This window comes from Culex quinquefasciatus, chromosome 1, assembly GCF_015732765.1.
Source record: "Culex quinquefasciatus strain JHB chromosome 1, VPISU_Cqui_1.0_pri_paternal, whole genome shotgun sequence".
NCBI lineage: Eukaryota > Metazoa > Arthropoda > Insecta > Diptera > Culicidae > Culex > Culex quinquefasciatus.
Genome location: NC_051861.1, coordinates 118,861,095 through 118,887,826, shown reverse-complemented (window position 1 = coordinate 118,887,826; position 26,732 = coordinate 118,861,095). Strand labels below are relative to the sequence as shown.

At 35.0% G+C, this 26,732-nt stretch overlaps 3 protein-coding genes across 4 annotated transcripts in view; all 3 read left to right on the top strand.

Annotated features, from left to right (window-relative positions):
- Positions 1 to 2,109, top strand: part of LOC6038465 (serine/threonine-protein kinase D1) — a 44,665-nt gene extending 42,556 nt beyond the window's left edge. The window contains exons 7-9 of the mRNA XM_038256743.1: positions 170 to 353; positions 416 to 598; positions 662 to 2,109. Of these exons, the coding sequence (XP_038112671.1) occupies positions 170 to 353; positions 416 to 598; positions 662 to 888 (594 nt within the window). The 3' untranslated portion in view covers positions 889 to 2,109. The remainder of the gene's footprint in view (positions 1 to 169; positions 354 to 415; positions 599 to 661) is intronic.
- Positions 2,110 to 14,026: 11,917 nt separating this feature from the next.
- Positions 14,027 to 14,977, top strand: LOC6038464. Its single transcript, XM_001848209.2, has 3 exons — positions 14,027 to 14,171; positions 14,238 to 14,352; positions 14,426 to 14,977. Exons 1-3 carry the CDS (start codon positions 14,145 to 14,147, stop codon positions 14,806 to 14,808), a joined length of 525 nt encoding a protein of 174 aa, XP_001848261.2. The 5' UTR covers positions 14,027 to 14,144; the 3' UTR covers positions 14,809 to 14,977.
- A 3,719-nt stretch (positions 14,978 to 18,696) lies between these two features.
- LOC6038463 (26S proteasome non-ATPase regulatory subunit 1) lies at positions 18,697 to 22,081 on the top strand. 2 transcript variants are annotated; one of them, XM_038266683.1, is made up of 2 exons: positions 18,697 to 18,829; positions 18,891 to 22,081. In XM_038266683.1, exon 2 carries the CDS (start codon positions 18,899 to 18,901, stop codon positions 21,980 to 21,982), a length of 3,084 nt encoding a protein of 1,027 aa, XP_038122611.1. In that variant the 5' UTR covers positions 18,697 to 18,829; positions 18,891 to 18,898; the 3' UTR covers positions 21,983 to 22,081. The 2 variants fall into 2 exon arrangements, with proteins under 2 accessions (XP_038122611.1, XP_001848260.2); XM_001848208.2 differs by having other exon boundaries at positions 18,710 to 18,829; positions 18,894 to 22,081.
- Positions 22,082 to 26,732: the final 4,651 nt, after the last annotated feature.

Genomic DNA, 26,732 nt, shown 5'->3' with positions numbered 1-26,732 from the left:
TGCCATGACAGCTGTACACTCTTCCAGTGGAAAACCCAACTTTCGTTAGTTTTTAGAATGCTACCCAAAATTGAGTTCGCCACTTTCTGTCACTTTTAATCGCAAACACTGGGAAAAATCGGCACTTGTTTTTGTTGACATTTTTCAACAAATTTCACGCAATTTGCAGATCCTCGTCGCCTTGAAGTACCTGCACAGCCGCAACATCGTGCACTGCGACCTGAAGCCGGAGAACGTGCTGCTCTCGTCGGACGCGGAGTTCCCGCAGGTCAAGCTGTGCGACTTTGGCTTCGCGCGGATCATCGGCGAGAAGTCGTTCCGGCGGTCGGTGGTCGGCACGCCGGCTTATCTTGGTAATTTGTTTTCATGAATTTGAAGTTTGAATGTTTTTTAAATGTTTTTGCTATGGGGGCAGCTCCGGAAGTGCTGCGCAACAAGGGCTACAACCGCTCGCTGGACATGTGGAGCGTCGGCGTCATCATCTACGTCAGCCTGAGCGGGACGTTCCCGTTCAACGAGGACGAGGACATCAACGACCAGATCCAGAACGCGGCCTTCATGTACCCACCGAACCCGTGGAAGGAGATTTCCTCCGATGGTGAGATTCGCTGCTTCTTCAATTCTGAGAGTTTAATCATGAACATTTTGGAAATCATTTCAGCGATCGATCTCATCAACAACCTTCTCCAAGTGAAGCAGCGCAAGCGCTTCACCGTGGACAAGAGCCTACTCCACTGCTGGCTGCAGGACCTGCAAACCTGGAACGACCTGCGCATTCTCGAGGCCCAGGTCGGTCTGCGCTACCTGACGCACGAATCGGACGACGCCCGGTGGGCGACGACGACAACCACGACGTCCTCCGCCACCCTCGTCGGTGGTGTCCCATGACCAGCGGGAGCCCACCAGCCGACGTTGTCGACCACGGAGGAGGCCGCCGGCGAAGCGGTCGGCAACTGCAGCAGCAACAACACCAGCAGCGGCAGCAATCAGGCCTCGCCCAAGCTGAACGATTTTCGCGGCAAGGCGTACAAGTGGGTCCGGGGGCGGCTGTGCCGGCTCATCAAGGCCTAGTAGGGTGGGTTACAAATATGGGGCTTCTTCTTTGTGAGTGAGATTTGAGCGGGCGACCTTTTTTTTGTCCCCCCCTTGGGAGAAATGGATTTAAGGTAATTTGTAGATTTTACAGTTCTAACAGAAAAAACGTTGTAAAGTTACAGCAAAAATCATGTAACGATTTACGTATTAAAATATTTAGCCAAGACACGAAGCATTGCGCGCGTGAAATTAAGGTGTTGATCACGCGCAGTGTTTGAACAAAAAAAAAAACAAACTAAAGGAATTGATACAATTTGTAAAGCGATTAACAAACACAAATTAACTCACATTTACCTAAATATTACAGTAGAAAAATACCTGCAAAAAAATATTCTACGAAAATCGACTCTGACAAAACTAGTGCGAAACTAAAACTCATTTTTGACGTAGACTTACGTCTTACTTTTTTTTTTTACTTGCAAATAAACTTAAAATCGACGCGGTAGAAAGAAGGAAGAGCACCTTTTTATTGAATGTGCTGATTGGGAAAATACTTACTGAACTATTTTTAAAACTGTAACAGCAAAAACTATATTAACTATATTAAAAACTACTTTCTGTCGCGCTTTATTTGTGCGTGTATCTTGAAAAAAGAATAATTAAGATCTGACTATAATTAGCTACTCGTTTAAGTTCTATTTTGCCAATTGTTTAATACTCTAAATTCCGTGCAATTGAAAGAATCTTTCCAGCAAAAAACTCCAAACTCTTGTGGTGTTAAATGTTAGATTTTTATTCTGTGGAGAAAAGTGGTTCGCCGTACTAGATAGTGCTTCCGTTTTAATTATAACTATTAAAAAAATATCTGTAGTAAGGTTTCGATTTAGAAAATTTCGATTGGAATATCATAAATATCCGCGATGAATCTGTATTAGTGTTGCTGTCCCAACTCACGGGGGGAAGCGAACAACCAAACAAACATTCCTTTGAAATCTGTTTTAATTTTACTTTTTATGTTTATGTAGTTTTATCGTTTCTTCTGTGACAATAAAGTCCCCCCTTTTTAAGTTTAAAGTTTTATTCTGTTGTCTCTTGTTTTATTTGTTATAACTGTAGATTTTGTTCGGTGTAGCTTGTTTGCGTCTACGCGCTCGTCAAACTAACTTATTTTTGAGTAATTTTTATTCAAATTTCGTTGAAACCGAATCGGATAAGTTTTAGAAGTTTCCTTTTGGGTAAGTTCCACTCAGATTTTGGCCAAAATTAAGGAGGTAGTACACTACATCAATCTTTGTTTTGAAACAAACATTTCTGGAGTTATTTTTTCAAAAGCTGCAATAAATCAAATTTTGCTTTTTCAGCTTTTTGTGTGCTTTAAAAATCAATGTTTTGAAATTCAGAAAAAAATGAAGCGATAGTTTTTTTTTAATTTGAGTTTTTATAATTCTAAGGTTTTGAATTTTAGACACTCGGTTTTGTTTTATGTTGTGCCTTTAAAAAAATAAATAATTTAAAATTGTGTTTACTACAAAACTTTAGACATTTGGAATTGTGGCCGAAGCAGTATTTTTTTTTTTTTTGCTTTATATTTATTTTCATACATTTTCGTTCTTTTGAATTTCAATTGGAATTTTCAAATGTGATTGATGTAGTAAAAAAACAAGTTTCAAATATTTTAAAATTTGATTTCTAAATTCAGCTTTTTTAATATTCATCAAATAAAAAAATGTTTTTAAATTTTAAAATGTTTTATTCCTTATTCCATAATTTGTTATTTCGGATTTTTTGGAAAAAAGCTAAGTTTTCAAAATTTTAATTTTCATCGTTATATATCGCTTACTTTTTCAAAAGGTCCTATGTACATGGCGCATTGGTTGTTTCGAAAAAGTAATCTATATATTTGAATTTTGAGCAGTTGGTATTCTTGCATTTTTGATCTATTTAAGAATAAAACATCTCAAAAATCTTAAAATTTTAGGCATTTAAGCATTTTAGAATTTTTTATTTCAAGAATTTTAAAAATTCAGAGTTGTAGAATTTCAGAATTTTAGAATTTAGAAATTGAAGAATTTAAATTCTGCAATGCTTTAATTTCTTAATTCTAAAATATCTAAATTCTTAAATTCTTAAATTCTTAAATTCATAAATTCTTAAATTCTTAAATTCTTAAATTCTTAAATTCTTAAATTCATAAATTCTTAAATTCTTAAATTCTTAAATTCTTAAATTCTTAAATTCTTAAATTCTTAAATTCTTAAATTCTTAAATTCTTAAATTCTTAAATTCTCAAATTCTTAAATTCTTAAATTCTTTAATTCTTAAATTGCAGGCCAAGGATTGATACCTAAGAGCATGCAATGGCACTGACCTTGTTGCGTGCTCTTCGGTTGACGTCCACGTTAGGAACATCCTGGAAGGAGCGCAACTAACTACATCCGTAGTTCTGTTAGATCATCCGAATTATCTTGATCAGAACAGTATAGCTCTGGTTTCTTGCGAGTGTCCTATTTTCTTACCTCCACGTTGGCTTGGTTTTCATGATGACCTAGCTGGTGGCCTGTGGAAACGGCTCGTAAACCTTTGACCACCGCGGGTCAAAGTCGAGACGGCTAAAAGAAAGGGGCGCGACAATGTGGGAAAGGGAAGTAATTTGTGATTGTAGACGGTATTGTTTTGATTCGCAGTATGTTGAGTCAACTGCTGTGGATGTACCTGAAACATCGCACAACGGGGTTTCTCTTCTCTTCATTCTCAGCTACCACCTATCTTCTGTTTATTTTGTTTCACTGATTTGCTAACGCGGCTTCTGTTTACTATCCTCCATTTGATTTCGATTTTACTCATTTGATTCTCTTATTTCTCAACGCTTTTCAACTCTTTTCTATCAATTGATACTGCTGTAATAAACTTTGTTTTGTTCTTTTTTTTTTCCTTAAAAATATACTTTTCCTTAATGTACTAGTAATGTCAAGTCTATTTATCATTCGCCTAATCTTTTTTTGATTTTATTGCGAATTTATTTATTTGAATAATTCTTTATCTGTCCTATAAATTATCATTGCTATAATCTAAGCTTGTTTTGTATCTCTATCTATTAACTATTGTCTAATTTTACATCTAATACATCTAGCTTCTCATTTTTATTCTTCAAAATACGCTCATTATTCTCTTACTATTGATACTTGATTTTTATAAAATAAATTCTCTTTTACTGTCAATTGTTTTCAATCTTCACCCTTTTTTCAAACAAGTGAGGTTTGAGCCCTTACTCAATTTATGGAATGGTTAAAGGATTAACACAAATATTACTATTGTATTTTTGGTAAACTTTTATAACATGCTTAGGACCAAAAATTGTAACAAAACACCGCGACAAAAGAAATAGCAACATATAAACAGACTCAACAATAGGGAAGATTTCAGGAGAAAACAATACACAGAAATAACAATAAGTTTTTGAATTCAAACTAAAAATAAAACAGTTTTTGCTTTAATGAAAGTTGATAGGCACACTATTAATGGTTAGGCGCTTATACTTACATCAAACCCTACGTAATGTACCACCCCCGGCCGAGTTAAAATGCGTAACCGGAAAAGAAGGTGTGCATGCCTGGCACGAACACTCAAAGCGTGTTCTAGCGTGCTGCTCGTACTGACTCAGAGCAAGGGTGAGATGTAGGTGTAAGGGCAGTGCGTGTTCGTCGGGAACCTAGTGCATAAGATCGGTCAAGGCCCGTTCTTACACTGAAAATTGCGAATTGCGAATTGCGAAATTCTTTAATTCTTAAATTTTTAATTTCTTAAATTCTTTAATTCTTTAATTCTTTAGTTCTTTAATTCTTTAATTCTTTAATTCTTTAATTCTTTAATTCTTTAATTCTTTAATTCTTTAATTCTTTAATTCTTTAATTCTTTAATTCTTTAATTCTTTAATTCTTAAATTCTTAAATTCTGAAATTCTTAAATTCTCAAATTATTTAATTCTTTAATTCTTTAATTCTTTAATTCTTTAATTCTTTAATTCTTTAATTCTTTAATTCTTTAATTCTTTAATTCTTTAATTCTTTAATTCTTTAATTCTTTAATTCTTTAATTCTTAAATTCTTAAATTCTTAAATTCTTAAATTCTTAAATTCATAAATTCTTAAATTCTTAAATTCTTAAATTCTTAAATTCTTAAATTCTTAAATTCTTAAATTCTTAAATTCTTAAATTCTTAAATTCTGAAATTCTTAAATTCTTAAATTCTTAAATTCTTAAAATCTTAAATTCTTAAATTCTTAAATTCTTAAATTTTTAATTTCTTAAATTCTTTAATTCTTTAATTCTTTAATTCTTTAATTCTTTAATTCTTTAATTCTTAAATTCTTAAATTCTTAAATTCTTAAATTCTTAAATTCTTAAATTCTTAAATTCTTAAATTCTTAAATTCTTAAATTCTTAAATTCTTAAATTCTTAAATTCTTAAATTCTTAAATTCTTAAATTCTCAAATTCTTAAATTCTTAAATTCTTAAATTCTTAAATTCTTAAATTCTTAAATTCTCAAATTCTTAAATTCCTAAATTCTTAAATTCTTAAATTCTTAATCTAATCTAATCTAATCTAATCGAACACAAGCGCAGCCAGTCCGAAGAAAGCATCCTGGAAGAACTTTTGGTTAGATTACGCCCCAAGTCCTTTCTTGTCAATATTAATGATTGCATTACATCCGAGTAACCCCGAACATGTATTGCAAAAATTAAAGCGGCCAGGCCTACTGCGTTGCATTAACCGCAGAGACAGATTCTGAGAACGGATCACATTTCACAGAATCAACAGGGGAGGAAGGATGCGTGGACATACCGTACCAAACGCTCCGAATGAGTTGTGGTTGGGTGTGTAAGTGTAAATTTGGCAAGTAATTGTTATTATTTTAGGAGGGGGGTAGAGGGAGGAGGGGGGGGTGTAATTTGGATTAAGGACATGGAGGATGGGGTGGGGTAGGAAGGATATTTCATTTGATAAAGAGAATATAATATGAATAATCTAAAAAAAATCGTATGGAAAGATCTCACCAAGGGTCTCCAATGCATTCGACAAACCGAACATACATCGAATATGATGCTGTTGCTTCACTAGAACATCATCAAATCCAGGAATCCACAGGTTGTCAGCAACTTCTGGCCTTGCCGGAACGGCTGGAACTAAACGGAAATCCTTTCCGTTACGCCCCACAAAAAAAAATCTCGCAGAGCTTCACTTTTGTCTTCAGCATGTAGATTCACTTGCAGCACAAACAAATCCGAGAAAAAAACATCAGAAACTTCTTGGAATTTTTCAATGTAAAACAACTCTAAACCGAAGAAAAACGTCAAATTTTCGGTACCGAACAAATGTCACGTCCGATCTCGCGCATGGCTACTTCGATCCCCACTTAAATTCTTAAATTCTTAAATTTTTAATTTCTTAAATTCTTTAATTCTTTGATTCTTTAATTTTTTAATTCTTAAATTCTTAAATTCTCAAATTCTTTAATTCTTTAATTCTTTAATTCTTTAATTCTTTAATTCTTTAATTCTTTAATTCTTTAATTCTTTAATTCTTTAATTCTTTAATTCTTTAATTCTTTGATTCTTTAATTCTTTAATTCCTAAATTCTTAAATTCTAAAGTTATTAAATTCTTAAATTCTTAAATTCTTAAATTCTTAAATTCTCAAATTCTTAAATTCTTAAATTCTTAAATTCTTAAATTCTTAAATTCTTAAATTCTTAAATTCTTAAAAAAAAATTTTAATTTCTTAAATTCTTTAATTCTTTTATTCTTTAATTCTTTAATTCTTTAATTCTTTAATTCTTTAATTCTTTAATTCTTTAATTCTTTAATTCTTTAATTCTTTAATTCTTTAATTCTTTAATTCTTTAATTCTTTAATTCTTTAATTCTTTAATTCTTTAATTCTTTAATTCTTTAATTCTTTAATTCTTTAATTCTTAAATTCTTAAATTCTTAAATTCTGAAATTCTAAAATTCTTTAATTCTTTAATTCTTTAATTCTTTAATTCTTTAATTCTTTAATTCTTTAATTCTTTAATTCTTTAATTCTTTAATTCTTTAATTCTTTAATTCTTTAATTCTTTAATTCTTTAATTCTTTAATTCTTTAATTCTTTAATTCTTTAATTCTTTAATTCTTTAATTCTTTAATTCTTTAATTCTTAAATTCTTAAATTCTTAAATTCTTAAATTCTTAAATTCTCAAATTCTCAAATTCTCTAATTCTTTAATTCTTTAATTCTTAAGTTCTTAAATTCTTAAATTCTTAAATTCTTAAATTCTTAAATTATTAAATTCGTTAATTGGTTAATTCTTAAATTCTGAAATTCTGCAATTCTTCAATTTTTCAATTCTAAATTTTTTTAAATTCTTAAATTATAAAATTTTAAAATAAAAAAAATTAAATTCTGAAATTTTAAAATAAAAAAATGATTAAATTCCTCAAATTTTATGTTTCATTAAACGTAACAAAATTATTAGGGATATAAAAATTTAACATTATTTCTTACATTCAAAAAAGGTTTAAGGGTCACAAAAACTTTAGCATTTTGGATTTTTTTAGAAATGAAGAATCTAAGAATGTCTGAGTTGTGAAATTTGGGAATTAAATAAATAAAAATGTGTCAAATTATGTTTTTTTTTTATTTCAAACCGTTATTTTTTTGTTTCTCATTTTAAAGTTCAATTTAATATTTAAATTTCATGCATTGAGCTTAATAATTTGTATTTTTTTTTTTGTTCCATTTTGATTTCTTAACTAGAATTAGGAAAGAGTTTTGAATTTCGAACCTTTTAAATTTTTGGGATTTTTGATGTTTTGTAATTTCTGTATATTTTAACTTTTGTTTCTATAGATTCAAGAGATTATTATGTGTTAGGTTTTTTTATTCCTCGAATTTGAGAATTCTGAGAATTGCTGATTTGTGTTTTATAGTTTAAATAATTTTATTGGTTTTTTTTTTTGTGGAATCGATACAGTTTTAAAATCTATTTATTTTTTTATTTTTTATTCTTTCAATTTTATATTTAGTTCGAAAATTTCCAGACCATTTGAAAAGGAATTTTATAAAGCAAAAAAAAATGCAAAAAATCATCGGTAATTTCAGACCAAAAAAATCAATAAAAATTATCAATCTACTGAAAATGATCGCTATTAAATGCTTATATTCAACTTTCCGAAACATTGTTTGAAACATCCCTTTTCTGCATCAGAAAAAAATCATGCAATTTTTTTAAAGAAAAACACAGACAAGTTTGCAAACAAAGCATTCGGCAGTAGACATCAGTTTTAAAGACAAAGTTTGATGCAGTGTAATACCTCCTTAAGCGAGAAAAAAGAACTCATTTCGGAGTGGGTTCGGTTTCGACAAAGTCTGAATAAAATTAACACCAAAATTAGTTATTTTCATTTGGGCGTGCACAGTTTCTACTCGTCGAACTTCAAAGTGCCTAAAATTGAAAGGATGTGTCAAATTTGAATTAAACTTATAACAAAAAAAAAAATGCTAAACTAATCTTTAGAAACCAGGTCAGGTGAGTAGCCAAGTGTTGGGGAAGTGCGTTGCTTGTGGAGAAGCTACATCTCATTGTTTTTTTTTTTTGAGTTAGTTTCATCGAGCGTGTACTCTGACAGTATGGAAAGTAGATTTTAAAAAATCAACGTGAAATCAAATCCAGAAAAAAAATTACGTAATTCCAAAACAACAAAAGGTTTTTTTTTTTTTGTTGGATTATTTGAGCGTGCATATATGCAATATTGTAAAAAGTACGCACTTTTTGACAGGTTAGGCAAATGCTTTGCCTCATTTTAATCGTTTGATCTTTGATTTTTTTTTCAATATAATTTTCTTTTCTAGAAACTTATCAATTATAGACTTTTTCAAGAAATGTCATAAATGGTACCGCCAAATTTATTTTAGAGATTTTTAAAAATTCTTACAAGCAACGCTTCCCCACTTGATCACTTTAAAACAACTAAACTAAACAAACAAAGTAACTAATCCTCCTAAAAAAAATCTCACCCAGCACATATTATTCTCACCAGGCCAAAACAAGCTCTAACGTTCTGCTCCAACTAACAAAAACTAATCCGAAGAGTAGATTATGAACAAAATTAAATACAAATTATTGCTGCATTTAGCTAGCAAAAAATAATGTAGAAAGTAGAGTGATGCTTTTTTCCCCCTTTTTTGTTTCATCATGCAGCTTCCATCTTAAATATCTTGTAATGCATTTGAACAAAAAAGTTATTCATAAATAACCATCCCAATCCTCATGAAATCAAACAACATAAAACAAGTATTAAAAGCTAATCTCATGTTTCGCTTGGCGCGAAACAAACAACTGACTCTGATCCAACACAAACAATACAAATCACGCCAAATGTATACAATTTAAAAGAACAAAGAAGACAAAATTACCGAATTTCACCCTTAAATTTTAAGGAAAGCTCAAACGAGGTTTTGAGGATCGGGAAGGAGAAGATAGACAAACGGATACAGGTTTGAAATATGTCAGTGTGAAGTGTTTGATTGGACTTTTAGATGTTTTTCTACACGCTTTTCCTTTCGAATCTCTTGTAGAGAAATTTATCATTTCAACCAGAAAAGTAAAACTAAAACTATATCGACTAAAGGAGACAACTCACTATCAACGAAAACAAATATTATACACAGCTCTAAAGTATCTTCCAAACTAACAGAAAGAACGGAATAGCCAAAACAAAAACAAAATACAACACCCAAATCACACAAACTTTTTGTACTCAATTTTTAGAGCACCCACGCCAAATACAATTTAACTCCGAATATTACCCCCGCAGCGCAGCGCAGAGCTGATGGCGAAAGAAATGATGAAACGGAATCACAAAACAGGTACAAGCTCACTAAAACAACTAACTGCACAAATTTACTAGCGAAGTCTGGAAAACTAAACTTCAACCAACTCACCTACGTAGTGTACTCTCTATCACAGCAAGACAATTATTTAAATTAAAAAAAAACACGAACAAAGGTCGAAACAGGAAGACTTTTTTCGTTTTTTCAATAGAAAAAAAAAACTAATTTTTCTTCAGTGATGTGAATTCAACTAAAAAGAAGTAAACATTTGGAACAAAATAACTCTGAATTGTATGAAAATGTCGGTTGAATTAATTGATTACAGTGACGAAATAAATTTGAGATCGTTATAAACAGCAAGGGAAATGTGTTTTATTTGTTAAGAAACTAAACAAACTAAAAATATGACAAAAGTGCTCCATCTGAGTTAGCCGTGTAGTTTGACGTTTTTGCACGCTTATCAAAAATTACAATTTCTTTAAAGTGTATAAGAAGCCAATTTGTACCAATAGCTCGTCTAAATAAATCACTGAGCAATTTAAGCAGTTGTCCACACAATCGTTCTTTCAAATTTTTCTTAAATTGGCATCTTCAGATTGATTTTTCTAAACATCTAAAACATCTGAAATGTTTTAGATTACAATTAAAAAAAAAATAATTTTTGGAAATGTTTTATACGGCTAAAACTGCCATTTTCATTAAACAATAATACAAGAAGAATGATGAGAAGATGATAAGATTTGGCAAAGTTGTCATCAAAATACAGAAAAAAAAAGTTATTCCATTTTTTTTATTAAGGCCGTTGCTAATATTTTTGAAGTTAATGTACCTCGACTCTGACCAATGTAGAAAGGGGGAAGCAGGGGGGGGGGGGGGGGTGTTTAAACGTGGCAGTCAAAACTATTAGCTTTTAAAACAAAGTTTGATGCAATGTAATACCTTCTTTAGCGAGGAAAATGAACTTATTCTTCTATTTTCGTTGGGCGTGCACAGTTTACACTCGTCGAACTTCAAAGTGCCTAAAATTGAAAGAATGTGTCAATTTTTAATTAAACTTATAAAAAAAGCTAAACTAAACTTTAGAAACCAGGTCAGGTGAGTAGCCAAGTTTTGGGAAAGTGCGTTGCTTGTTGGGAAGCCTAATTTCAGTACTTTTTGAGCTAGTTTTATCGAGCGTGTATTTTGACAGTTTGCGGAAAAGATATATGGTCATTCAAGGTTACCCAAATTCAAATTAAAAAATACCTTCATATCGACATCCGATTAAAATTATTTTACCCAAATAAGACAATTACAAAAAAATGGGTTGGTTTGATTGACCGTGCACATCAATGCAGTTGATTAGAAGTATATTTTCATGCAAATTTTGATGTTTTTTTTTAAACACATTTTTATTGCCCTCTGATTTTTCGGACCAAAAAGTTTGAAAAATATTTGCAACGTCCTAAATTTTAAAACAAAGGCATACTTTTTTTGGAACATACATACATGTTTAAACGTGGCCGTCTTAAAAATCTTATTAAGTTTGCCAAAAAACTATTAAAAATTGATGTATGTTTGCTTTGAAAGAAGAAAAACGAAAAAATGCTTGTATACACAGATGGTAATTAAACACGTTAATTTCTAGGAAATTTTTTTTTTCCTAAAAACATTCAATCAATAAAACATTTAAAATTTCTTAAAATTTCTAATTTGCTGATAAATAAAATTATTAAGTTGATAATATGTAGTTATTATTTTTTAAATCAAATTTTTTATTTATTACATTATTTAATTGAATAGTCATTATTTTGCAAAGAATTATTTATACAAAAATTTCAGTATCAATTATTTATTCAAGGATCAGATATTTTCCAGGGGGATGCTAACGGCAGCCATCTTGGGTGATTGAGATTGATAACGCGCGCAAACTGCGCACAGTGAAAACAAAAATATTTCTTTTTTTAATAATTCAATTTTTGTTATAAGAATTACTTTAGTAAAAGTCAAATTACACAGTAGTTAAGTTAAACGTTTCATGTGATAAAAGTACAACTTTAAATGAGGTCATCGGCCCGATGTGTGCTTAATAATCCCAACTTTAGTAGTTTATTTTGCAAAAAAAATGATAAAAATCACCTCACATACATACACTAACTCTTAAACGTACATTGCGGTAACATTTTACATAGAAACAATAATTACTTTATTTCCATTTTATGCCTGCAGTTTTTGCACTTTTTTTTACAGTGCGCAGTTGCTTTGTTTTGGTTCCGTAACGAACAGCTGTTCTTTTGTGCTGGAGCCGAAGTTGACATTTCCCTTTTGTTCTGGTGCCGAAGTTGACAACTTGTGTTGGCTGCGGGCGAGCTGCCTGTAGTGAGATATAGATGTCGCCCCCCTGATATTTTCAAATTAATCTTTTTTTTTTAAATCAACAAATTATGAAATGTATTTTTTTTTTGCAATTCCGTCGTGAAACTACTTGCTTTTCCTGTCACTCTTGAACGACGAAATAGCCTACTTTTCTGTACCAAAAATAACTGAATCGAATAGCAACACTTTTCAAAATAAATGCTGAAAAGTTCTTCTTTTCAGCACTGAAATGGGTGTTGAAAAGTTGAACTTTTTAGCTCTTGTTTCAAAAGTAACACTTTTCAACATTTTTTGATTTAGACGATTTATTGACAAAATACATGAAAATTTGACTTCAAATTTCACTCAATGGGTGTTTTTCGGAATTGCAAAAAATGTTGTATGGAACTCGTTGCAAAACTTTTTTTTCAGCACTCTTCGTATTTATCCAACTCGGTGAACCTCGTTGGTTAAATGCACGACTCGTGCTGAAAAAATCCTCTTTTTGCAACTTGTTGCATAAACTACTATTGATTTACTACACAAGTAATTAATTTGGTTGATAAATATTTTTGTAAAGAAACAATTAAAAAAATTAAAGTTATTAAATAATTGAAAAATTAAGTATACAGCCAATTTAATTATATTTATGAATCATGGAAATAAAAAAAAATAATAAAAAATAAATTAAAAAGTAAAAAAATAAATTACAGGCCTACGTTTTCAACATCTTCATGAAAAATATGTTCTAAAATGCATTACACATCTGTCCGGTTGTTTTGCAATCATAAGTTTACAAAATTTCTAAGTAGTTACGAAAATTTTATTTCTGCGAGAAAAAAAAAAAAGTTATTGCGGTGATGTATAGATTAGAATTCCATAAAAATTTAAAATAATTTTAAGGAGCCCAAACATGCTAAATATGATTATCAATGCAGAATAGGGCATTTAAGATTGTTTTCAGTTGATTAGACTTCTATTTCCATTGACATTTTCAAGTTTTTTGGAAAAAAATATTTTTTGCCCCCTAATTTTTTGGACCAATTTTGAAGGGGGACGACATAAACTTTAAAAATATTTGCAACGACCTTATTACTCATTTTCTAAATCAATAAAATAATTAATATATTTTAAATGTATTACATAAACTTTACTTATTATTTTAGTAAATAATTAATAATTAAACATTAAAAAATTGTGTTAGTTCAACTCTCGAGTTTTTTTTTAAAGGTATCCAGATTTTTAAGCGAAGATGGCGTTCGAATTGTGAACGTCCGAAATGTCAAAGTCATGCAGTGGTACCAACATTACGAAAAAAGTGTGACATAGCATGACAGCCACACTTTTTTTCTAATGTTGGTGCTACTGAGCGATTCTGATTTAAAAAAAAAAACACTAGACCTCTAAGAGAAGTTTCAACCTCGGTTTCAACTCTAGATTAAATTTTCAAAAGGTCAATTCAATTCAATCTGCATATGAAACCCATGACTCATATTTTCTCTTGAAATTAACTTGGCAAAAATCTGATTTTTAGTTTAGAGTTGTGTATGGTCCTATAAACCAAATTTTCATATTTTTTCATCTTTTTGGGTGTTTTTGAATATCCCTGGTTTCCAAAAAAAACCAAAAAGCAAAAATTTAAAATTTGGTTTATAGGACCTTTTCAAAAAAAAAACTCCAGATTTGTTGTTGAAGCATCTGAATGATTTTTGCTGAGAGTGTAGGAAAAATCCATTAAATACCTAAAACACGTTAAACGTGCATTTTACATGATTGTTGCTACCAATTTGAATCATCTTGATTCAAACCAAAACAAAACATTTAGCGGCATTCTTGTTTAATCAAACTAAATCTTTTAGTTTCTGCTTTTAAAATAATCCAAAAGGCTATCGAATGCAGCAAAATGGTCATTCGCGAGACTAGTGATGTGGTAAGTTCTTTGGAACGTTGTTAAATTTCCGAAAATGTGCACTTATTTTCTCTCTTCAACCCAAAGGAAGACGACATCTCCTCCGACGGAGGTGGCTCCGACCACATCCGGTCCCGCAACCGCAGCCACCGGAACAGCGAGGACCTGGCCCGGCACCTGCTGGAACGCGGAACACTCTACGGTAAAAATCTCCCTCAAACCTCTTCCTTACACTGTTCCACTTGTAACTAAACCATTTCTTCCTCCCTTTACAGTGGACATGTTCCAGGCCGCGCTGAACGACTTTATCGAGCGCTACCGGCTCAAGCAGACGGCCGTTGCAATCTTCCGCGGATTGCAGCGCTATCCGGCCCTGGCCCTGGCCATCGCCGCCATCATGTTCATCCTGACGCTCCCGTTTATGATGTTTATCTTCTTCACCGTGGCCACCGCCATCATGACCTTTACCGGGTTCGTGCTGATCGAGGGCACGCTCGTGACGGTGGCCTCGATGATGCTGGTCGGAGTCCTGGTTGGGGGGTGCTGTCTGTTGGGATTCGTTGGGGTGGCCTTTTTGATTGGGTATTTTGGCATTTCGAAGGTGTACGATTGCTTTGGGAGGAGAGACGGAGTTAGACCGGTTGGTCAAAGTAATTAGGTTGAATTTGTGTGATTGCACGGCGTATTGATGCAGTATTATTAATTTGATTGGTTTTTAGTTGAATTTTAGCACAATGATAATCGTATTCTCAATATTTATTGTAAAATAGCCAGGTAAAAGTAATTAACATTTTAAGTCAAAATAAACATTTTTTAAACCTGATAAATTATGTTTGCTTCATTTTTTATTTTTGCAAAAAAAATCCTTTTTGCCTTCTTCACCTCAATGAGGAAAGGCTATAAAATCACTCGAAAAATGAACTACTTTATTCGACCTCGTAGACCCACATTCACGTATACCTATCGACTCAGAATCAAATTCTGAACAAATGTCTGTGCGTGTGTCTGGATGTGAGTCCGTGTACCGAAAAATATGCACACGATTATCTCCGGACTGGCTGAACCGATTTGGACCGTTTTGGTCTCATTCGATCCGTCTTGGGGTCCCACAAGACCCTAGTTAATTTTATGAAATTTAGAAAAGTACTTCAAAAGTTTTGCTAAAAAAACAATTTTAGCTAAACTTCCGAAGATTGTAAAAAGGGTGGTTTATGTAGGAAAACCCGCCATGCTATACATTTTTAGAAAGGTATTTAAAAGACCTTTCCAACGCGTTCTAAAAATTGAAGATCTGACAACCCCATCAAAAGTTATGAGCACTTAAGTGTTATTTATACACTTTTTTGACGCCGGATCTCAAATATTTTGATAAAAAAGTTGTCCGGATCTATCATGCAACCCATCGTTGGATAGGTAATCAAAAGACCTTTTCAACAAGCCCAAAAGATTGAAGATCTGACAACCCTATCAAAAGTTATAAGTACTTTAATGTTTTTAATAAACTTTTTGAGGCCGGATCTCAGATATTTTGATAAAACCCCGGTGGTTGGTCACTTTTTCGTTTGACACTTTTTTAGTTTGTTTTACTTTTTACACGACGCTCACGCACACTTTCAAAACAAACGTTTGGTAGTGTGTGTGAACTCCGTGTAAAAGGGGTGTCAAACTAAAAAGTGACCCCGTTCGTTTGACAACAGTTGGTGTCAAACCACCGGGGTTTGAGTGTATCTGCACAGAAACCCTGAACAATGTAAATTTACTGAAAGGTGTACAACATAGGCTTCATCCATAAAGTACGTCACGCTAAAATCAGCCAAAATATACCCCCCTTCCCCCCTCCCCCCTTTGTCACGCTTTTCCTATCGAGGTCTTTAAGCGAAGATGGCGTTCGAATGGTGAACGCCCGAAATGTCAAAATCACGCAGTGGTACCAACATTACGGAAGAAGTGTGCCATGGCATGACAGCCACATTTTTTTTCTAATGTTGGTGCTACTGCGCGATTTTGACATTTCGGGCGTTCACCATTCGAACGCCATCTCCGCTTAAAAACCTGGATACTTACAACATGCAATGTCACACTTGCTCAGAGAAATTTACCTTCAAGAATAATTCTGGATATGCACACTCTCGCAGAGAACCACTCTGATTTCATCAGTACAGAATCAGTAGTTTTGCTAGAATTTATGTTCGAATAATTAGAATAACATTTGATAAATATATATCAGAAATTCTCGACGCTCAGCATTTTCAAAATAAAGGTTTTTAAACCTAATTGTTATAAAAAACAAAAAACTTTAGAATTTTATTACTTTAATTTTTTTTTTATAAGTTTGATATTTTTGTTTTTTTTTTTCAAATTTAATTCTACTTATGAGCAATTCCAGCCCAAAACAGGAATTTTTTAGGTACTTTTTTCTCGACCCTCTCCGATTTCAATGAAACTTTGTAGACATGTTATCCTAGGCCTATAAAAGCCATTTTTGTGTATATGGAGCCAGTTACACTCGATAATGACATTTGAGAAGGGCGTGAGTGTTTTAAATATTTTTGTGTTTCGTAATTTAAATATTGCTGTATCTCGAAGCCGTTGCATCATATCAAAAAGTGGTCAAAGACAAACTTGAAGTAAATTTGACGGGCTTTCCGAAAAAAATACACTGAAAGAAAAAAACACCACTTTTATGAGATTTTTTGATTTTTAAGTTTAAATCAAATTTAAAGGTGAGCCCACGATTTTTTTTCGTTCAAAATTTTTGTGAAAATAGCCTAAGATGTAACAAACCGACTCACGCAAAATACAGGATGGAGCAACTCACCTAAAAAAATACAAAAATCATTTACTGAAACTGTTTTTTTTTTTCAAAAGTGCTCTAAACGTCAAAATTTTCAAAAACCGAACACGAGAGTCGATTCTTCAGACAATTTTACATAAAAGTCTCCATATTGACTATTGTCCTAAGTCCAATCCTTGTGAAGTTACACTGCCCCTGATCGCATAAATGTCCCATATGCATTTTCATCGATTTCGAGTTTTTGATGCAGTTTGGTTCAAAATCGTGTGCTCTTTCAAAAGAGCCTATAACATCCAGTACTTTGTTCTAGAAATCAGGAGGAAATCCAGTTTTTTCGCGAAAACTTAACACGTAGCCTTATGTATGGGACAAACTTCAAATGCGTTTTTCTCAGCTTGCTGTTTTTGCATATGGGACATTTATGCGAACATGGGCAGTACAGCGGTTTTAAAAATAAAAATGTTGAAAAAATAGGGTTTTTGATGGTTTTTGGCAATTTCTATATGACAGACTTGATTTTTCAGTCTCGAAAATTGTTTTACCAGAAAGCTCGTCCAATTTCCTATAAGTTTGTCTTTGACCCCATTTCAATTGGATGCATGAGCTTGCAGATATAAGCTAATTACATTGCTCATGACTGAAAACATAATATTTTTTCAGTGTAGTGTAGTAACCTGGATAGTAAATTCGCTTATATCTGCAAGCTCATGCATCCAATTGAAATGGGGTCAAAGACAAACTTATAGGAAATTGGACGAGCTTTCCGGTAAAAATATTTTCGAGACTGAAAAATCAAGTCTGTCATATAGAAATTGCCAAAAACCATCAAAAACCCTATTTTTTCAACATTTTTATTTTTAAAACCGCTGTAACTTCACAAGGATTGGACTTAGGACAATGGTCAATATGGAGACTTTTATGTAAAATTGTCTGGAGAATCGATTCTCATGTTCGGTTTTTGAAAATTTTGACGTTTAGAGCACTTTTGAAAAAAACAGTTTCAGTAAATGATTTTTGTATTTTTCTAGGTGAGTTGCTCCATCCTGCATTTTGCGTGAGTCTGTTTGTAACATCTTAGGCTATTTTCACAAAAATTTTGAACGAAAAAAAAAAATCGTGGGCTCACCTTTAAATTTGATTTAAACTTAAAAATCAAAAAATCTCATAAAAGTGGTGTTTGTTTCTTTCAGTGTATTTTTTTCGGAAAGCCCGTCAAATTTACTCCAAGTTTGTCTTTGACCACTTTTTGATATGATGCAACGGCTTCGAGATACAGCAATATTTAAATTACGAAACACAAAAATATTTAAAACACTCACGTCCTTCTCAAATGTCATTATCGAGTGTAACTGGCTCCATATACACAAAAATGGCCTTTATAGGCCTAGGACTAGGCCTAGGATAACATGTCTACAAAGTTTCATTGAAATCGGAGAGGGTCGAGTACAACCGATTCCCTATTTGACATGGAATTGCTCTTATTCTAAATTTCCTTTCAAGTCCGTAAAATATTTTCTCTCTCACTTTTCAAGAGAGCTATCAAATAAAAGGCAAAAGTTTTATGTATTTGACTGTTTTTTTTTATTCATTAAAATCAGTAAAAATATCTTTATTTGCCTTTTTACATTTTAGCGTGTAATATTGTCTTTGCGGTATTTCAGCGCTTTAACCCAAATTTGTACAACGTTGCCGAACCGTGCACTTATCGAAGTTTCTTTTTCTTCCCGCAAAGGTTCGTCGATAAGTTTGACACTTCGGCTGCCGTCACCATTTTCAATTTCATGCATTTTTGTGAAAGTCATCGTCTGGCGGAGAAGAAATAGTTGGCATAATAAAATTCACTTATTTGGTGGTAATTTTGCTCGGAATCGGAACGAAAATTGTGGTAAGTTGTAGTCGGATGGTTGCTGAATAAAATGTGCTAAAATTGCGTTACTTTTGTGCAGAAGAAACGATGAAGCTGAACATAACTTCCGCCGCCGGCATCATCTGCCTGCTGGACGAACCGATCCAGGAGCTGAAGGTGTTTGCCCTGAAGAAGCTGGACACGATCGTGGACGAGTTTTGGCCGGAGATTTCCGAGGCGGTGGAGAAGATCGAGATTCTGCACGAGGACAAGGGGTTTCAGCAGCACGATCTGGCCGCGTTGGTGGCTTCCAAGGTTTACTACCATTTGGGGTCGTTCGAGGACTCGCTGACGTATGCGCTGGGCGCGGGGGATCTGTTTGATGTGAACGCGCGCAACGAGTACGTGGACACGATCATCGCCAAGTGTATTGATCATTACACGCAGTTGCGGGTGCAGCTGGCGGAGAATCCGGCCAAGGCGAAGCCGATCGATGCGAGGTTGGAGGCGATCGTGAATCGGATGATTCAGCGCTGTTTGGACGATGGACAGTACAGGCAGGCGCTGGGAATTGCGCTGGAGACGCGCCGGATGGACGTGGTGGAGTCGTCGATCATGAAGGCGGACGACATTGCGGGGATGTTGGCGTATGCGTTCCAGGTCACCATGAGCCTGATTCAGAATCGCGCGTTCCGCAACACGGTGCTGCGCTGCCTGGTTGGTCTGTACCGCAATCTGGGCGTGCCGGACTACGTCAACATGTGCCAGTGTCTGATCTTTTTGGAGGATCCGCTGGCCGTCGCCGAACTGCTGGACAACCTGACCAAGGGCGGAGAACACTCGGTCCTTATGGCGTACCAGATCGCGTTCGATTTGTACGAGTCGGCCACGCAGCAGTTCCTGGGACAGGTGCTGCAAGCGCTCAAAGCCACGGCGCCGATTCCGTCGGCGTTGATTTCGAATCTGAAGCCGCAGGGCACGAACGCTGCTGGGGCGGCAGCAGCGCCGGAAGTTAAGCAGGAACCGAAGGAGGTTGGTGAGGAGAGCGAGGGTGGCGATGCCAAGATCGAACGCACCGTGGACAGTTTGAACGAGAGCGAGAAGACGCACCAGGCGAACATTGAGAAGCTGGCGGGGATTTTGTCCGGGGAGATTACGATCGATCTGCAGTTGCAGTTCCTGATCCGGAGCAACCACGCAGATTTGCAGATTCTGCGCGCGACGAAGGAGGCGGTTCGGGTGTCGATTTGCCACACGGCGACGGTCATTGCGAACGCGTTTATGCACAGCGGCACGACGAGCGATCAGTTCTTGAGGGATAATTTGGAGTGGTTGGCGCGGGCTACGAATTGGGCCAAGTTGACGGCGACGGCCTCGCTGGGAGTGATTCACCGCGGCCACGAGACGGAATCGCTGGCGTTGATGCAGAGTTATCTGCCGAAGGAGAGTGGACCGAGCTCGGGGTATTCCGAGGGTGGTGGCCTGTACGCGCTCGGGTTGATCCACGCCAATCACGGGGCGAACATCATCGATTACCTGCTGCAGCAGCTGAAGGACGCCCAGAACGAGAATGTCCGCCACGGTGGATGTTTGGGGTTGGGCTTGGCCGCGATGGGAACTCACCGGCAGGACGTGTACGAGCAGTTGAAGTTTAACCTGTACCAGGACGATGCCGTTACGGGTGAGGCGGCTGGAATCGCCATGGGAATGGTCATGCTCGGTTCGAAGCATGCTCCGGCCATCGAGGACATGGTCGCGTACGCCCAGGAGACCCAGCACGAGAAGATCCTTCGTGGGTTGGCGGTCGGAATTTCGCTGACCATGTACGCTCGGTTGGAGGAGGCGGATTCGCTGGTGACCAGCCTGTCCAACGACAAGGACCCGGTGCTGCGTCGCAGTGGAATGTACACCATTGCTATGGCCTACTGCGGAACCGGTAACAACCAGGCGATCCGCAAGCTGCTGCACGTGGCCGTCAGCGATGTCAACGACGATGTTCGTCGTGCCGCCGTCACCGCCATCGGATTCATCCTGTTCCGTACGCCGGAACAGTGCCCGTCGGTTGTGTCCCTCCTGGCCGAGTCCTACAACCCGCACGTCCGTTACGGCGCGGCCATGGCCCTCGGCATCGCTTGCGCCGGAACCGGCCTCCGCGAAGCAATCGCCCTCCTCGAGCCGATGGCCAAGTTCGACCCCGTCAACTTTGTCCGCCAGGGCGCCCTCATCGCCTCGGCCATGATCCTCATCCAACAAACCGACCAAACCTGCCCCAAGGTCACCTTCTTCCGTCAACTCTACACCCAGGTCATCACCAACAAGCACGAGGACGTGATGGCCAAGTACGGCGCCATCCTGGCCCAGGGCATCATCGACGCCGGTGGCCGCAACGTCACCGTCAGCCTCCAGTCCCGCACCGGCCACACCAACCTCCAGGCCGTCGTCGGAATGCTCGTCTTCACCCAGTACTGGTACTGGTTCCCGCTCGCCCACTGTCTCTCCCTCGCCTTCACCCCAACCTGCCTGATCGCACTCAACTCCGACCTCAAAATGCCCAAGGTCGACCTCAAATCCGCCGCCCGCCCCTCCCTCTACAGCTACCCCGCTCCCCTCGAGGAGAAAAAGCGCGAAGAACGCGACAAGGTCGCCACCGCCGTCCTCTCCCTCGCGGCCCGCGCCAAACGCCGCACCGGAGACAAGAAAAAGGACAACGCCAAGGACGCCGACTCCAAGATGGACGTCGACGACGAATCCGGCGCCACCCCTCCCAAGGACGACCTGTCCGCCACGGTCAAGGCCAAGGAGGAAGCCAAAACCACCCCCGTCAAGGAGGACAAAAAGAAGGAGGCCAAGCCGAAGGACGCCACCCCGTCCCCAGCTCCCGCCGAAGAAACCCCGTCAACCGCTGCGACAGCAGCAGCAGAAAAGAAGACCCCCAAGGAACCGGAACCCAGCTTCGAGATTCTGCACAACCCGGCCCGGGTGATGCGCGCCCAGCTGAAGGTAATTAGCATTGCCGAGGGCACGCCGTTCACCCCGCTGAAGGACGTCTCGATCGGGGGGATCGTGATGATGCAGCACAATGCGGCGGCCGGCGAGCAGGTGCTGGTGGAGCGCGTTACGGCGTACGGGCCGAAGAATGACGATTTGAAGGAGCCGGAGGCGCCGGAGCCGTTTGAGTATATTGAGGATTAAATGGATGATGTTTTTCTGATTGTATCGATTATCCTATATTCATTGTAACAGTTCTGTATTTGATGCGATTGTCCCAATAAAGCTTACATGCAAAGTTTAGTCACGGGTCCCCCACAGACCGTTATTATGAAGAAAAAATTTCCACCCAAACCAATGATTGGACATGGTTTCTGGGACCATTCTGCACCTCTGGTCCAAGTTTCAAAATATTTGCCGGCAGAAATTTCGAATACGGTCAGTTTTAGTATTTTTAGTTGAAATTAAGGGGAAATCGCATGTAAAATGCATAGGAAAATTTCAAAGTATCAATGTTTTAACTCTAAAACGTTACTGGTCATTGTACTTACATGTAGTATAATGATATAAAACCATTTACGGAACTGACTTAGCCGGATTAAGCCTTAGTTAAGTGACTTAAGTGCATTATTTACAAGTTTATATCTAAATATTTTTTAAAAACTCCTGCATTAGGCAATTTTAAGTCTAGGAAGACTAGATTGCATAAAAATAATTAAAATGGGGTAACTTTGAGCCAAGGGGTGACATTGTACCAAATTTTACGTTTGTTTAATAACTAAATATCTTAACAACAGGCTCGATAAGCTTGAATTGTAAAGATTACTCGTTGCAAATATTGTTGTCTTCTCCCACAATTTTGAAAAATTCCATAAAAAGTTAATTAAGAACGAAAAAACTACAAAGGATTATTAGCCTTATTGTTGTACCCTGACAAAAGTTTTAGGACACAAACTACATTGAAAACTTACATCGTCCTTCATATGTAAATATTTATAAGTTCAATTATCTATACATATTAGACTATACTTTTTCACATTTTCTCAAGCAATATCAGGCTTGTTAAAATAGTAGATGAGTGGTTGTGTTTTCACATGAGATAGGAGTAGGTTTTGTTTTACTGAATATCAGTAAAAGTACTTGCTGATCATTAATATGTTTTGATGACTTTTAACGATGATCAAACTGTATCAACAATACATTAATCAATTATAAAATACAGTTTTTATGATGATAAACTGCAATTTTGCAAAATTATAATTGGTTTGAAATATTAACCCTGTGGGAAGTTGTGCCATTAAACTTTTGCTAATTATAATCATTACACAGGGCAACAAAAATGTTTGAGCATATATTAATTTGCGATCTGCGAAGCAATATCATCAAATTATTTTTGGGTTTGGGAACATAAATAGACCAAATTAAGCAGTCTACAAACAAATATTGACATAAACTTAATGCAAAACAAAACAATCTTTTGTACATTGTCACCCCTTGGCTCAAAGTTACCCCATTTTAATTATTTTTATGCAATCTAGTCTTCCTAGACTTAAAATTGCCTAATGCAGGAGTTTTTAAAAAATATTTAGATATAAACTTGTAAATAATGCACTTAAGTCACTTAACTAAGGCTTAATCCGGCTAAGTCAGTTCCGTAAATGGTTTTATATCATTATACTACATGTAAGTACAATTACCAGTAACGTTTTAGAGTTAAAACATTGAAACTTTGAAGTTTTCCTATGCATTTTACATGCGATTTCCCCTTAATTTCAACTAAAAATACTAAAACTGACCGTATTCGAAATTTCTGCCGGCAAATATTTTGAAACTTGGCCCAGAGGTGCAGAATGGTCCCAGAAACCATGTCCAATCATTGGTTTGGGTGGAAATTTTTTCTGCATAATAACGGTCTGTGGGGGACCCGTGTTAGTGTTTTTGATTGTTTTCACAGCCTATTTCAAACTTACACCCTGGTTGAGATTTCCAAAAAAAGTGTCCACGTAGTTTATGGATGGGCACTAAGCATCTAACACCCAAGCATAAGCAAACATGTGGATTTTTAAAATTAATAATAAATTTCTTTTTGTTTTATTTCTATAATTTTGAATATCTTGAATTTCATTAACTCTTTGAATAACTTAAAAATCTCTTGAATTTCCTAAATTCCCAGAATTTTTTTGAATCTTTAAAATTTCTTGATAATCAATAATTTTTCAATTTTATCCAATTCTTAAATTTCTGGAATTCCATAAATTCCATGGATTTCATGAATCTCTTATTTTTTAATGTCTTGAATTTCTTAAATTTGTGTGATTTCTTGAAATATTTTTTTTATTTCTTTTGAATTTCTTAAAATTCCTAACATTTTTTTAAACATCATGAATTATTTGAATAGATTGAACTTCTTAAATTTCTTGAATCTCTTGAATGCGTTGAATTTCTTGTGTGTCTTGAATTTATTTAATTCCATAAATTTATTGATTTTCTTCAATATCAACAAATTGTTATTTCTTGAATTTTATAAATTTCTTTAAATTCTCCAATTCCTAATTTTTTTCTCCTGAATTACTTTTTTTTTTTAGTTCATTGAATTTCCTAAATTTCATGAATTCCGTAAATTTCTTGGATTCCTTGAATTTCATGAATCTCAATTTCATCAAATTTTTGTATGTCTTTTTTTCTTCAATCTCTTGAAAGTCATAAATTTGTTGGATTTCCTAAATTTCTACAAATTCTTAAATGTCTCCTGAGTTTATTATATTTTTTTTTTAATTTCCTGAAATCTTTGGAAGTTTTGAATTTCTTGAATTCCATAAATTCCTTTCTATTCCAAAATTCTATAAATTTCTCGAATTTCTTGATTTTTATTTTTTAGAATTTCTAAAAACTGTTTTATAAATTCTTGAATTCTTTGTCACTCCAAAACATAAAAAAAATCTATCGAAAATAATTTTTAAACACCAAACATTTTAAATTCAGAACGTTTTCTGCACTAAAAAAAAGATATTTTTTATTCAAATCTGAAGTTTAAAAAGAAATATGTTTTCAGTCATCTAAATGATGTTGAAATACGGCATTTACAACATATTTATTTTTTTACTTTTAGATTTGGAGATTTGCAATTTTGGAAAATGGTTTTCCTTTGAATTGAATTTTACCATTTTTAGATCTGTTTTTTTTTATTTGTTTTGGGTGACAAAATACTGCCAAGCATTTAAGGTGTAACGGGCAATCATCAAATATGGCGAAAACATATTGCGAAACCCCGTCCCGTTCCACGTTAATAGTGATTGTTTCCTGATCCACCTTATTGGATGAAAATTTGATTTTTTTTTTTGGAAATCGTTAATTGCTCGCACTTATGATTAGCTTAAAAATATAGAAAAATAATCACTACGTACAAAACCACGGGAAAACGGCTAAACTTATAGTAGGCTCGTAAAAGCTTTTATTTTTGAAAATTTAGCCTGTTTTTGCAAAGAAAATTTACACCATACAAAAATTTCACCTTAAATAAGGTATCTTTGCGCCAAGTCATGATTTTTAGAAAAAAATGTTTTTTTTTTTTGGAAAAAATATAAATTATACCAAAACAATTTTTTGACTATAATTTTTAATTCAAAATCGTATTTGTAATCAAAAAGTACTTTACAGAAATTTTGATAAAGTGCAACAGTTTACGAGATATGGCCTGAATGTTTCATTTTAACTAAAAAATTTAAGTTTTTTCCCAAAAAATTTTGTGATCTTTTCAATAAAAAAATATTTTGAAAATAATGGAATCAAGACTAATGTTTCAAAGGGCCTTGTATTGAGCATTTGGCTTTTTTGAAATGTGAGAGACTTAATTCTAAATCTTCATTTTTTTTTTCTAAAGGATCAACAAATTTCACAAGTGTCTGAGATATTGGAATTACAGCTGTCCAGACTTGATTACACTGAACTACAAAAAATGATTGCGCAGGCTTAACTCGAGGGGAAGCATGAACTTTGGGGTCCTCAGAAACACGTGCATTTTGATTTTTTTTTTTTGAATAAATATATAAAAAGGGCTGAATGGAGTTTCTTCAAAGTTTGTATGGAGAATCTCGAAAACGGTGCCTTTTGAAAAACAATTGTTTAAGGTAATTTTTGTTTGGAAATTATAGTTTGCATTAAAAAATCATCTTTAATGTTTTTTTACAATATTTTTTTCAGAAATATATTTTTTTAAATAGCATATCTCTATTTCCAGATTTTGCAACATCATTAACTCTATAGAGCAGAAGATGGTTTTCTTCGTTCCTTAAAACATAAAAATACGTTTTTTGGGAATTGAACTATTAGCATATAGACCCGATGGTTTGACAACAACTGTTGTCTAACGAACGGGTTCACTTTTTAGTTTTTCCCTTTTACACGGAGTTCACGCGCCGTGTAAAAAGTGACAGTTCGCCACTTTTTAGTTTAACTTTGTCAAACCAACGGAGTACAAACTAAAATGTGTCAAACGAAAAAGTGACCAACCACCGGGGGTTGAGTGTAATCTATGTTTTTATGTACCTAATTTTACCAAGACACCAATTTGATCAGAAAATCTCTCATGCAGATTCTCGAATATCCACATGCCAATCAATCGTATGATCAGCCTATCAAAATTGTATTGAGCCTTGCGTGGAAAAAATAATGATGAAAAATAGCTTCTTTTGATGCATGGACAATGTTTTATCCAAATAAAAAAAATACAAAATTAAGAATTTCCGAAAATAACTGCAAAATTCTGGTAATAAGAATCGATTGAAGTTTTTTTTACAGAGTCTACAAAAGACCAAAATATCTACATATTTACCTATTTTTAGTGAAATCTTTCCTGTAGAATCGTCCGTTCAGCGTTTGGCTTTCAATTTAGTTTCGACTCGATAAAAAACTTAACTTTGCTAGGGTAGAACCATTTATTTTCTTTTCCGATAGA

Coding starts and splice junctions, on each gene's coding strand:
- LOC6038464 (XM_001848209.2), top strand. CDS start 14,145: ATGGTCATTCGCGAGACTAGTGATGTG. Junction 14,172..14,237: donor TTCGCGAGACTAGTGATGTG/GTAAGTTCTTTG, acceptor TTCAACCCAAAG/GAAGACGACATCTCCTCCGA. Junction 14,353..14,425: donor GGAACGCGGAACACTCTACG/GTAAAAATCTCC, acceptor CTCCCTTTACAG/TGGACATGTTCCAGGCCGCG.
- LOC6038463 (XM_038266683.1), top strand. CDS start 18,899: ATGAAGCTGAACATAACTTCCGCCGCCGGCATCATCTGCCTGCTGGAC.